Below are 14025 nucleotides of genomic sequence, written 5' to 3'. Positions count from 1 at the left end.
GATGGAGCACAAATTTAATGGCTAGTAACAATGAAATTATAGCAAGTTTTCTGGGGGGTAAAGTAAGTGCAGTAGCTCAGGACACTAGACTTGTAACTGAGTTACTTCTGCCTTCAGGGAGAGATGTTTTATAGCCGTAAAACTATAGGGCTACCGTAACTGCCTAGGCCATGCCCATGGAGGTGGTCTCGGCCTCTGCTGACAAGAAGTGGATGTGTGGTCATGGGTCTGTCACCAAAGCCAGCCTTGACACAAACCACTGAGGCCAACTGGGTGGCACTACTGAGTTCCACAGGAGCAAAACCAGGCCAGACAAGGTCAGAAAAGCATGCTGTGCATCTCATGACAATACACTAACTAACCTGTTCCGAATTTTGTGTCTTATTTTCACAGTTGGTGAAAAATTAAAACTTAAACCCAATTCAGCTCTTACCACTGTGTAGTCAGTCACTGTGATTTCTAGTGGAAAAAATGTAACCTGAGCATTTGAGAAACTGAAATCACAACTGCACATGCTGATAGATTACGGTCCTTCCAAAAAGTAAGAGAAGAATTATGGAATTACTAAAAATCTGGTGCATCACCACCAGCTTGCAGTCAAGATGTCCTTGGACAGGGAACCAGACAGTTATTCAGTTTTTTGATTCCCACTTTGCTTTTGGAAAGAAAGAGGTGGTGACAGGTCTTCACCATACATTTATTAATTCCCTCTTTCTTTGCTGCTTGCTGCCCAGATGCTTGGCCATCCCTACTAAATGGAAGAAACTCAATGTCACTCCCAGTTTGAATGCAAAGAGCTGTGGTAGATACTCATTTAAGTAAGGTTCTTATAACTCCAAAAACCTTAAAAATCTTGTAATGCTATTCATTTACATGTGGTGTTACTACTGAAATTTTTTAATTTAAAAAGAACAGGAACATTTTCAAGTGATTTTAACAGAGTATTAATTCCTCAATTACTTAAAAATTAGCATATTATTAAACCCATATATTCATATATGACCTGCACTGCATGAATAATCACCTCATTGAGCAGTGACCCCAAGGAGGTGGTATCATACACACACAGAGATTCATTCTTCAGGGATAAGGTGAAGTGTCATCAAGGAATCAGGAGGAATCATTGATTAAGAGGAATAAACTTGTAAGGAAACAGGATGCAAGCACAAGTACCAGGGGACAGCAGATCTGCAAACTGCTCGATGTAAGGACCATCTCTGTGGAGCAGTTTGCAAGGCCATCACCTCTATCTTGATCAAAAGGGGAGAATTAAGGATTAATGAGGGAAAAGGTTCTTGCAGCCCACTTGTACAAGCTGATGCACATTTAAATTTTAATTCTGCCACTGATTCGGACAAATACACAAGAGTAGCTGTATTTCTCATTTTGCATACAAAAATAAGTATTTAATAAAGCAAACTGAAGACCCATGTAGAAAAAACTTATGTGTAGGAACTACAGACAGTCATTTAATCTGGCCTGTAATTAAAATCTTTAAAATGAGACTTTGCCAAGAATTTGTCTCTTTTAAGGTTTGCCTGGTATACACTGAAGAACTTCAAATAAGGTCTCAGAATACACAAGTACCAGAGGGAGCGATTTTCCAATCTTTTGGTTTTGTCTTCTGCCACAAGCAGCTGCAGGCTGTGATCTGCTCTACTGGTCAGCACAGAGCAAAAAAAAAAAACAGAATCATGAACTGTTCCCTGCATTTTATTTAACTTGGAAAGAATCTGGAAAGGTTTACTTTGAACTTGAGTGTCAACCACAAAAACTTCCCTGTGTCTTTTGGCTGCTGGTAGAGTAGGCTGCTCTTTTAACCTCGTGTCCGTGGAGCCAACTGACCACAGCTCAGACCATGCTCCCTTTTCAAGGGATTGTCATGAAAAGTATATTGTTTATAGCTCCTTCCTAGTCAGCTTTTATCTTATCTGAGAGTATGGGAAATTCGATAACGAGTTACAGTGAGAGCTGTCTAAGTTTGGGATTGAGCAACAAACAACTGGCCTAAAGAGGGAGATGTCAGAGCTTATACTCATGAAACTGGATGCTTTAATATCTCTGCACATGTTGCATTAAGCTAGAAAAAGGTTTTTGTTTTTCAGGTTTGATGACTAATTCTTTTCAAGCTTTCAATGCCGAATAAAATGGACTTTGGAAGCTGTGCTCCTGTACCAGAAAGGAAAGATACTTTCTACCACGTTTTAAGAAAGCACTTATTCAGCAGGGCTCAGCATGGCCAGTGCGCTCACTGACTCCATCACCCCGAGAAGAAGAGTCACACCAGGTGTAGGTACTTGGAATATCACACCCCATCATTCACAGGTGCATGACCTGTGAAGTTTTCTTGATGTGAGGATGTGAGGCTGTCACAGGATTTATTTCGAAGACATTCTGAAGACAAAAATCCTTAAAAGAGCACAATCAAATAATTCATCTGTACGCTAAAGCTCATCCTATTACACTTCATGAGAGCAAGACTACAGTATACCAAAGAAAGAGCAGAAACTCAGTAACCGTATTTTTTTGCTGGAAGAATGATGAATCATGTCATTCTTAGGAGAAAAATGATGCAGACTCTGTGAGGTCATAAGGAAGATTCTGCCAGTAATAATGTTTCTGTCTCCTAGAATCTTAGATAAGTATTTTTGATGATGATTGTGGAGTGCTGGCTTTACAAAGAGTATGTCTTTTATTATTATTAATCGGTGTATTATATTTCAATTTAATAAAAAATAATTAAATGAGTGTGATTTCACTTTTCTAAAACCAAAGTAGTAACATTAACCTTGGTCTGGATAAAAAGCAATTATTGGTACAATCATAATCTTCCCTGAGTAACCACTTTGAAGAGAAAAAACCAGCATATTGACATCTCAAAAGGTTTCTCCAGATAAGGTGAAAGTACAGTCTGCAACTCAGAGAAAAGAATTCAGAGATCTTAAAGAGGACGGGGGCAAATACTCTGACTCCTTTTGGACTGAGATGTTAACTCGGTGTAAACCAGCAGACAATCTATACAACTGCTGCAGGGCTCACAACTGCCTGTACAGGGAAATTATAAACAAGCTTTTCTGCCTCACAGGAGCACTGTGAGGCACTGTGAACTGCTTGCAAAATATTTTGGCTCCTTGATAAAAGTGCTGCAGAATTGCAAAATATTATATTTTTTCATCACTTTACTAATAAGTGTTTGGGCACAAGGAGCTGCCACTTGAGGATTTCTTCCTCCAAACAGCAGCACTAAGTAATTGCTGCTGCTCTGGGCAACAGCAGGTAGCGCTGAACAGAAACTCAATGTAACGGGAGCGCTGCTAAGCAATTGCAAGCGGGCTTTCAAATAAGAACTTTCCATACAGTGAATACATGCACTGCAGCACACGAAAGAGGGTTTTCTTAGTACATCAGGTTGGATAATATCATCCAAATTTAGGGGACAGATCAAAAAACTGTTCAAGCAGCACTTCAGAGAATACCAGTGTGTGCCAGCCTTTCAAGAAATACGTGTGTGGGGGTGTGACTACTTGTGGGAAGGAGTTTTGCAGGTAGACTTTAAAATGGCAGCAAAATTTCATCTCATCAGCTTTTCCCTCCAAATTTTTCTCTTGGGAATCGTTATTTAGAAGACTCAAGTCTGATTCTGTTCCTGTTTATACCAGTGAAATTCCACTGACTTTGGGCAGAACTGTTTCTGGATGCATTAGAGCCCAGTGAAGATGCATTAATTATTCTTCCAAACTCAATGAGTGCCTGCTATTCACTTGAGTTTGCAAGTCTGGTTCCTGCAGAGGGTCACTTCCTTTTCTGTAATGGTTATGACAGCAGGAAGAACAGTTTTGCTTTATTAAATCAAACAGTACGTGAGAGTCAAGGAACAGGCATTGAAAATGTTTGCCATTCGTGTCTCCTCCCCATTTACATTGTTACGAGAGAGGACAGACTCCGGGGAAGACACGTGTGGTAGCTGAATGTCTTCTCTTTCTGACATTTAACTAACCAGCTAGAAAAAATAAGCTTTTGCCTCAAAGGTTCTTCATATTCCTTGGCACTGTCTCACATCCGCAACATGGAGGTCATTACATGTTAATATCCACTGCAAAAAGAATTAAGGGCAAGGAGAATCGATTCTGTTACTCTGTTTTATACTACACAGCACAGACTATTGCTAATCAGTGCAGTTATATTGATTTAACCACCTTATCTGGCATAATTTTTGGTAATGCTACAAATAATATGAAGAATACCTAAATGTAGGTTAGAACATTAGATAACAGATCATCCAATGTTGGATCCAACGTATAAGCTTGTTACGCTATTTAACATCACCCAAACAGGGTAAAGGTAAACCTCGATTTTAGAACAAAAAGACTTTCAAATTACTCTGTCCCTCATTTTACTTACAAAAGCTAATTCCTTCCCTCTACCCTTCTGAAAGACACTTAACACTCACTGAAAAAAAGCAAAAATAAAACAACCCATACCCCCTCAGTTCTTAAAACTTACACGTTACATCAAGAAAGCACTTGCACAAAATTAAGACAAATCTTATCCAAGTGGAAGCCATGCTTGCACAGACATAAAAGTGAAACACATCTGAGTAAGTCTACAGTATCACAGCACGGTTTTGCATTCCTGGACCTTACCTTTGAAGAAAGGGATGTAATGATGTCTGAATGTAGATGTAGGGCTTGGGTGTTGGGGCAGGGAGATGCAGCTACTGGTACCAAGACTCTGAGTACCAGCTGGGGGCAACAGAGAGTAAGTGAAAATAAACTATTTAGTTCACTTACTGAAAGCCACAAATTACAATGCCACCGTTTTTTTCAGGAACATTTTCCTCCTGATGCTTAGAAAACATATAGTTTATATTTCAGATTTCATCCTTCTCTGGTTAGTGCTAAAAACATCACAGTGGCCATACTACGTGCTCGGCCAAGGGACACGTGCTTTCCGCAACAGAAAGAGCATCGTATAAAATGCTTACAATGTAACGCATCAGAAAATATTCCAGAAAAGGCACCACAAAAAGCATAGCTGCACTCAGGGGAAAATCTGCATATTCCAAAGCTGAAAGAGGGAATGATATATGCTCATAATGGATCTAATGAAATGAAATGGGGAGAGCCTTGTCTCTGCAGAGAACTGCGCTACGAGTGGGTCCAGTTCTCACTGCCGTTGGTGCACTCTGGTAGGATTTAGTTCACAACACACCAGGGCACTCAAATGCATGGCTAATTTAAGCATTTGAAGAAACGTCCTGAAGTTATTTGAGCTCTGAAAGTTAGACATGTGATTAAGTACCTTGAAAAACATTCTCAAAAGTAATCTCTGCTTTGTTGTAATTACGTCCTGGTAACATATTTTGGAGGACTAATGACAATTATTAAATGCGGCAGTTAGGATGACTATCTTATAAATTTTCAATGAAGCTGTAAAACGTTAGAATTAATTTGGAATTTCTTTCATCTTTCCTCCTTGCTTTAACAGTGTGCAGCTAAGCTTAAGCATGACACAGCTGGCAGACCTTCGGCAGAGACTAATCTTCCCTCTCTCAAATAGATCTTTAATACTCAATCTCATTTCCTCTTTGTCAAAGACTCTATGTAACACAAATATTCAATTCCTGTAAAATCTGTTCCTGTTACCCATAAAATTTTCATTTCCACTGGAACGATTAAGAACTCTCAATTTTCCAAACCACTTTATAATTATAATGTATCTCCAACGAAATTAAAAGACACCAAGGAAATAATGCTCTGCGTTCTCCACCCAAATAATGGAGTGGAGAAAAATCAGAATTATTTTTGAGCAATTTAGTTGATTATTTCCAAGGATAAAACTCTGCACATTGCCCAAATATGAACGGGCTTTTGTAAGGGACTCCCATGTAAAGATCAAAAGGAGGATCCCTCCTCTCTGTGCAACAAGAGCACCAACACAGCTGCTACTACAGCCCAAAGTGGCAATAAACATTGCTGTAAGCTTCTCAGCTATAGCAACTTGGCCTTCAAAATCCAGCCATTAGAACCCCTAGTCACTCCTCCAGCTCTTACACTGTGGAGAGGAGACACGGGCAATAACCCTGCGGTACAAGAAGGGATATGAAGTCACTGGATCACACTCTTGGCATTGTGTGCATTCACTGCTACCATGCCATTCCTTGAAAAGAGGTGTGGATTGAATGTATAGCTTCAGACAGGATGGGACTAGGATTAAGTCCTTTAAACTGTTTTATCTTCCATTTACAGATACATAAAATCAATCTTTCTAGATGCCTGTTTTCATTTTCTTAGATACTCATTCCTGAAGCACTTGTTTCCTTTCTTCCCATGGGACTTGCTGTTTCACCGTAAATAAACCACTGCAATGAACAGCTACTCCTCCTTAAACCCCTGTCTACCAGAGTCTACCCTACTTATGACATAAAACAAAGTAGAAGAACAATCTGGAGAATGAAAAAGGCTGCTTTTCAATTACCTGGTCTGCTGTAATGCTGAGGAGAATGTGACGTTGGAGTGTAGCGACCATAGCCCAGCGAGCCAGCAGAGCTAGGACTTGATGTCCTGTACTGCTTGAAAGATCTGTCATCTTGGTCACCCTGAGAGGAAGAGAGGAAATGTATGTTATCAGGGAAAGAACATGCCATTTTGCACGTGTCTGTGCTGTGTAGATGGAAGTCAATGCTGTTGTAACACTCCATGCAATCCCAATGAAATGAGGTGGCTTTCAGCCATAAGTACCTCCGCTGCAGTGTGACTGAAACAGCTCTGCCAAGAATCAGAGAACGGCCCTGTTCCCAGGAAAGGTAGCGCATACATGAATTTAAAATGACAATATAATTTGAAAAGAACGTAACACTGTAGGAGTGTTGTCTCAGGACAGTATAAATCCCTGGCCATACGTGGGTGGGTGGAAGACAAGGTCAGGTTAGCGTGATAGCACTATAATCACTTTGTACCCATATGAATGGATGCATAATGGTTACAGGCAACACAAAAATCAGCATTTGTTGGCTTCGCTGCATTACAGAAATGACTGTGTCTGCTGTGTAAATTGCCCAGCACACCATAATACAACATGGTGATTACTAAGTAACTGATACAGTCATGTATAGCATTAGCATTAATACTGCAGCATCGTGCAAAGCAAAACCCATTTCCCACTAAATCCTTGGCTTCAACCACTTAAAACCATGTACACCCATTTCAAAGCCCTCACCCTATAGCTAGTAAAATTACAATTGCAATTTGCATATAGTGCCTTCTTAACAGTAAAACCATTACTGAGTGAATTAGACATGGAAATGACTTTTTGTAAACTAGCAAAATAAGTTTCTTGTTTCTTTTAAGACAAGCAAGAATTGGCTTGAGTTAACTTCAAATTAGAACAAAACAATGTAACCTGCAGATGCTCCCTTATGGAAAGTCACACTCGAAAAAAATGTTTCCCCTCTCCTATTCCAGTAGGAGTGAGTGAGGATATACTATACCATAGCAGGTGTCAGTCACGTCTCATGAATACTGGGACATCTTTAGGCATCTGTGTGACTCCCACACATCATTTAAACACTCAGGAGATCCTGCTTCGCCCCATCCCCCTCTCCATGGTCCCTATCAGGACAACTTAATCATATCCATCCATTCATCTTTAGATGAATTTGGTTTCCCTGGGATTATCTTTGACTCTATAGAGAAGTACAATGTCCTCCCATCATCAGTTTTCTCCTCTGGTTCAGGGGTGCTCTGTCCCTTCCACCCCACCCCAGACTCACTGACTGCACCTTCAAAAATGAAAAAAAAAACCCACCCAGTTTTGTATAGTGGTAAGTAGCATTATTGCTTTAGTATCAGTTTCAGAAGAAATTATACAAAAAAACAGAGAACAACTGATGCCTTCCCAAGCATGCAGCATTCCACAGGCCTCCTGCCTGCCACCAACTCCTCTGTGCCCAGCTTGAGACGTTTCCCTCCCAAAGTAGCTACGTTATTTAATATCTACTCTAAGCCTAGTGAAGACAGTTACAAGCAGTATAGCAATGTCTCTAGAAAGTCTTGTGACGATACTTAAATATCATATGAGTGTTAGCTAATGGTCTATGATGCGTCCAATTGCACGATACAGTGGGATTCTCCTCTAATAAAAATCCCGGCAACAAAACTGGTGACAAGTTTGCAGACGATCATGCCTGAGCACCTGATCACAGACACTTTAGAGAAAGACTGCAAGCATGGCAAAGCTGGGTAACGTGGGAGCAGTCACATAACACAAATCATGGCAGCACAAACCTCCATACCAGTGTCACTTTTGGTATTTAACAGTATTGACAGTTTGATAACTGGTAGCTACTTTAAGGGAAATTCTTATAATCTTCCAAAACACCAAGATTTCATATTGACTGTTTCAGACCTTACCTTTTGTTTACCTTTGCATCTCTGTAAGGAACAGTCAATCAAGTTCATTAAATCCAATATTAAATAAAGCATGTTGTTATTTTTAAACTACCTATTAAATTACATCTCTGTTGGTTAACTTCTCTGTTTAACCAGCACTTATAGTGACAGTTTGTCATTTACCATCCTTAATGGAAATTTGAAATTCTCCACTATTACCAGAATTTTGCAATACACAAAATTGGGATAGTGGACAAATTAGCCAGGCCTGCAATATGTAATCGAGTTACTGTATGGGAAACCATGTGAAATGCTATCATTGCTTCCAAGGTGATGTGTCTTCAAACAATGACTGGCTTCGATCATTAACACACATCAACGTACAGACCCAGAAGTTCAGATATGTGCAAATGATTTAACAGTTATGTGTGTGCAAATAATGTAAGGAATTTAAACTATTTGTGGAATAAAAAAATAAACAGAAAAAAAAGAAGAGAAAACTATGCCGAGAATTAATGCAAGTCAACTCACGCTGGCAGCTTCACATATAAACATAAATTGTATTTCCCAATATAATTTATTTAGTAGAGCTTGAAGAAGTGACCATCGTATAACCTTTATTTTGGAAAGCATAAACATGGATGACAGTGGAGCTAGATGCGTACAGATGACAATCCAGAAGCAGAGCATGTATTCAACACAAGTAACACTGTGAAAAACATGAATTATAAAACCCCATGCACTGTAGAGGCAGGAGGCAAACCCCATATTTCAGACACTGCTGGTTATCAATATGACCAGGTTTACCATCACAAAATGGGTCAGAACAGGAGAACAAAGGCACTGGGGATTACCTCAGTAGGTGTTGGAGAGAGCAACTGAGGTGACTGCAAACAGCAACACACAACAAATTAGTGATACAAATTCATGCATGATGTTACTTGTGAGAACTACTCTAAAAATATCAATATCCATGTATAATACATGATACAGTTAGGAAAAACACCTGTCAATTAAGTTAGGGCAATCTTTCTTTTTATTTGTTTTTAAATAAGTAAATAAGGAATAAGATATAAATAGATTCATATGAAGCTTTTGTTGATCTCTGTGCTACAAAATCCTGGAGTAAGTCCAGTGCCACAGAAAGTGCTGCTAGTAGGGAAGCTCCCATGTAAAGCAACTGCTTGAAACTACACTCAAGCCCTAGCTAAATCTGCATCGAAGCACCTCCAAAATTTGGAGTAGAACTTTGCTGTTCAGGGCTGGCAAAATATCTGTACCATTTAATTTTTAATTAAACAATGAAATCTGATAATTTGCTGTTCACTCATTTTCCTTTCAAAATTAAATGCTCTGTCTGCTCAGTTGAGCAGATCTACTGAAATGATTGCAGCTGGAGTTAGCAGCCTGGGTGCTGAAATGTGGAAGACAGCATTTGGGTTTTCCCCCCCCAGCAGTAGCAAGGGTATAAATATTTGCAGCACCATGACAATGCACATGTTGGATTGCAAGCACAGCTCAGAATCACCTCGGAAGGGATGCAATGCACGAGTCCTCACAGAAGCCGAGCTGGGCAGAAGGTTATTTAATCTATGCACCTCTGCCAAGCCTAGATGTGAGTGGGCAGTTGAAGAGGACCACAAATGTTATCAGCACCCAGGGATTTTGACATAGAAGGGAAGTGTTTATACTCCATAGGTTCAGGGCTAGGCAACTGCTTTCAGTTTTGTGAAATCAGAAAGCTAAATACCATTTGAACCCTTTACCAGATACAATCTTAAAATCTAGAAAGCATTATAATGGAGCTGCTGTGGTTCAGCATTGTACAGAAAGAAGTCTGGAAAACAGTCTGCAAAACCTAAGATATGTGCTGTGCTTCACCTCAGAGTAGTGCAGAGATTTTAGTGGGACTGATGAAGTGTAAAAGGTGTGATAGCAGGACTAAGGCCATTATAAAGAGTATGGCTATTATTTATAGCATTTATTTCTACCCATTCATTTACACGTACAGAGAACAAAGAGACTTCCATTCTAGACTGTATATTTCTGGCTAATACACCTAGTATACCTGAGAGGATTGATTTGTAAAAACATATCTAAAATTATAAAAGAAATTAGAAATGCAAACAAAAGGTTAATATGGTTAGGGAAGAAAAGCTAACTTGCATGACAGGAGTTATATACAAATACGTTTCACAAAAAAAATAATTAGTATTAAGATTACGTTAAATTAGATTTCATTAGCACAAACTGTGTAATATTAGCTCTGCATATGAATAGGTTGAAATGCATGCATGACATGAGCATGAACTTTAGTAAGGGATAGTTGAAAGAAATTTGTGCATAGGAAAGTGATACCATTTTTGTGTTACCAGAATAACATGGTACACTTAAAAAAAAAAATTTAAAAAATCATGAAAGACATTTGGCTTCGCTTCTGATTTTTGCATTATAATTAGCAATGGCTCCTGTTTCCTACCACATGCATGCAGAAATCCTCTCAGGAAAACATAATTTAATTACATGTCATCTGTTTAAAAAATGATCACAGAAAACAATTCTTTAATTTCCACAAACTAAAAAGTGAAATGAACACCTCACTTGTTTTTTGTAAGGCCTTGTGAATGAATGGATTACATGACTCGATTAGCTGAACTGATAAAAATTAGTTGTTTGGTTTTTAAGAGTGTTCATCAACATGTTTAATGATACACATAAAATCTCAAATTCTTAGTATGAAAAATACCCATGTTTCAGTACCTCCCCGTAACTATGCCTGTCATCTGAAGAGTAACTGATATATGGAGAATAGGAGATCATATCTGGGCGGTCAATGTTATAGATGGCTTTATTTTTAGGAAGAGCAGCCAAATCCCTGTAGTCAAGAATCTCATCTCCAAGCTTTGCCTAAGAAAAGGAGGAAAGAAAGCAGTGAGAATAAGAAAGACTATGATCAGGATGCAATCAGAAAAGGACAGATGAATGTAGGTAGAAAAGTCATCATCATAATAAACCACTTCCTCTGTTTTTGCACATTGAAATCTATGTATTACACAATGCTACATATTAGTGCTGTTTCCTTTTTATATACTGGGGCTTTCTACTTTGGTGCTCCCATTTGGCTACTAGGAGTAGCACGGCATCAAGTCCAGCTCCCCTGGTTACCTCCCACTTACCACTAGCTGCAAAAAAAGACATGGGAGACAGATGCCGTAGTCTCTTTCAGGCAAAACACCCTTCATTTTAAAGTGGTTTTGGTGTGAAGGGTTCCCCTACCATAAGCAGTAGTGAACAACCAAATACATATTGCAACATATACTCTCCAGATGGTGAAAAAAATCAGTCAGGTCTTTAATTTTTCCCATTTAGCTGTGTCCCACAGCTTCACCTCCTTTCTTGACTATGTCTAAGTAGCCCTTAATTATGGGTGACAAACCAGCAGATGATGGATTTGCACCATGGTGGATTAGTTGGAAGATCACAGATGCCACTTAAGAAAGTTCAAATCCTTTCACAAGACTCACACAGCCAACGGATGGCAAGGGATGTGTTGCTCCCCATTCTCCTCTTACTACACTTATTCCAAAAGTATCATTATCAAAATGCCACAGTTGCACAAATCATCCTTAGGATAATGGTACCTTACAGCAAAACTGTATCCAGCACGTACTGTCTTGTACATACGATGACAAGTTGGCCACACTGAGAGTGGAGAAATGGGCAGCATAATTGTCTCACTCCCAGTTCAGGCTCTGCAGAATGATAAGCTTTTTGCTGGCAACAAAATGAGGAATGAATCTTGCTATTCTCCGCAAATCTCAGTATGATCATCTATAAAACTGTACTAATGTCTTCCACATGCAAAAATATGAAAGTATCCAGGATTTATGTGTGCAGTGATTGTATTTTTTCTTAGTATGAGCTAAGAAAATTTCAATAGATTTTCCAGGGAAGTTTTCTATTTGGTTAATCATACAGGAAAAATTTCATGTGACAACTTTCAGTTATTCCTTTTTCTAAAACAATGTATCAATCTGTGCAAAAGCAAGCACCACAGAAAGAGATTCCTCTTCCCTAAGAAAGTGGAACAAAGCTGCCACAGTCATCCTGTATTCTCATCCTCAAAACTAATTAAAAAATGTGTTTTAATCAAACACGTCATTCAGTGATCTACAGATCTCACCTTCTTTGCAGATACTTTAAGAAGCTAAATAGCAATGAAATTGCCCCTTAACGAAAATAGATCCCTCCCTACTGAGAAGCCAGTGGCAAGCTCTGATGCAGAGAATGTCAAGCAAAGGTAAGGAGGAATTGTACGTGCCCACAAGGAGGGCCAAAGAGGCTGTGACAATTTCTTTTCTAAGGTATCCATGGTTGTGGAGATTATTCTAGTCAACCCAAAGAAATTCATCATTGGGTATATTCATATGTGAATTATGGTAGTTTTAGCCTCTGTCTTTTCACACAGATTTGCAACTTGAGATTGTCCCACTAGACTTCAGAACTGTCAGGAGTAAAACGTACCTAGTTAACTTCAGTTTAAATATCAAAATGTAGGCAAATTTGGATGAAAAGACACCTTAGAGATACAATTGCTTTCTAAACACTCAATTCTACAAACGTTCAGCCTACATTGTTTTCTATTTGTTTCATCTACTTTCAAATACGTAAGTGGAATTCAGATATTCAGGGAAGGCTCATATTCCAGCCAAGAGGCTTCAATAATGTGAAATTTTGGATTCTGTTAAAACCATGCTCTAAATTTAGAGTATCTATTTCACGTGGAATATATAATTTTACAATTGTATAATTGCAAATACAATCTGCATAAAAATATAACGTGATTTCTATTCCTAGTATGAGAACATACAACACAGTTATGTAACCTAACCTAAACCTTCCAGCTGGATGTATTAGAATGGAGCACCTAATTCTCTCTTCATAAAATTTAGTGGAGTATAAAGGATGAGTTTTATTTAAGCCTTATTTAATGGCTTAATTTAGAAATAAACTTAATTTTTAAGTGGTATTTAGGGACTGTGAGGGCATATTAGCACCAGGGTAAACTTCAGTCTGGATATAATGAAGCCATCACTAAAGATCATGAAAAGATGCCCATTAACTTCAAAGGCTGTTGGTCTGTGCCCTCTCCCAGTGCAAGAAGACACCAAAGTCCGTTATCAACAGATGGCTTCGGTAAACCAACTGTACAAACCACATTCAGGTTTAGTCAAAACATGCTTTCATCATCTTTCCCTAGCTGACCACTCAACCGAGACCCAGAAACATGCCTCTCATGAGATGGCACATTGCTCAGAATGACTGCATTGCTCTGACTTTATCCCTTTGAAAGTATGGGTGCCACAAATACACGGTTGCTATGCTTTAACCATTTTCTCTAAATTCTTTTAGAATTATACTTCACAGAGCTCACCAGCTGTTAAGGTACAGTTTTACTATTGGTTTTAATGATCTGAATCCACGCTACTGCCGAAAGCAGCTGTCCTGTGCGTGCCTTCCCACTCTGCTCTGCCTTCTACGTTAGCATTAGAACACATGCAGATTTCTGGGTCTTTTTTTGCCTCTTTGGTTGGCTGGAGGTTTTCTGTAGGTTATTTTGTAGCTGAATCTGGTC

General features: G+C 38.9%; 1 protein-coding gene across 9 annotated transcripts in view; it reads right to left on the bottom strand.

Annotated features, from left to right (window-relative positions):
* ABLIM2 (actin binding LIM protein family member 2) overlaps positions 1–14025 on the bottom strand; it is a 145803-nt gene that overhangs the window by 32217 nt on the left and 99561 nt on the right. For 4 of the 9 annotated variants that reach the window (XM_080373467.1, XM_080373469.1, XM_080373470.1 and 1 more), the window contains exons 10-11: positions 11151–11297; positions 6478–6598 (exon numbers count right to left, since the gene is read on the bottom strand). In XM_080373467.1, coding sequence (XP_080229593.1) covers positions 6478–6598; positions 11151–11297 — 268 coding nt within the window. Of the gene's footprint in view, positions 1–4643; positions 4743–6477; positions 6599–11150; positions 11298–14025 lie in introns of all 9 variants that reach the window. The other 5 variants (XM_080373464.1, XM_080373466.1, XM_080373465.1 and 2 more) reach the window with 3 other exon arrangements.

This window comes from Falco punctatus, assembly GCF_963210335.1.
Source record: "Falco punctatus genome assembly, chromosome: 1".
In the NCBI taxonomy this organism is placed as follows: Eukaryota; Metazoa; Chordata; class Aves; order Falconiformes; family Falconidae; genus Falco; species Falco punctatus.
The sequence above is the reverse complement of the archived record's forward strand: the minus strand, read 5'-3'. Positions and strand labels throughout refer to the sequence as shown.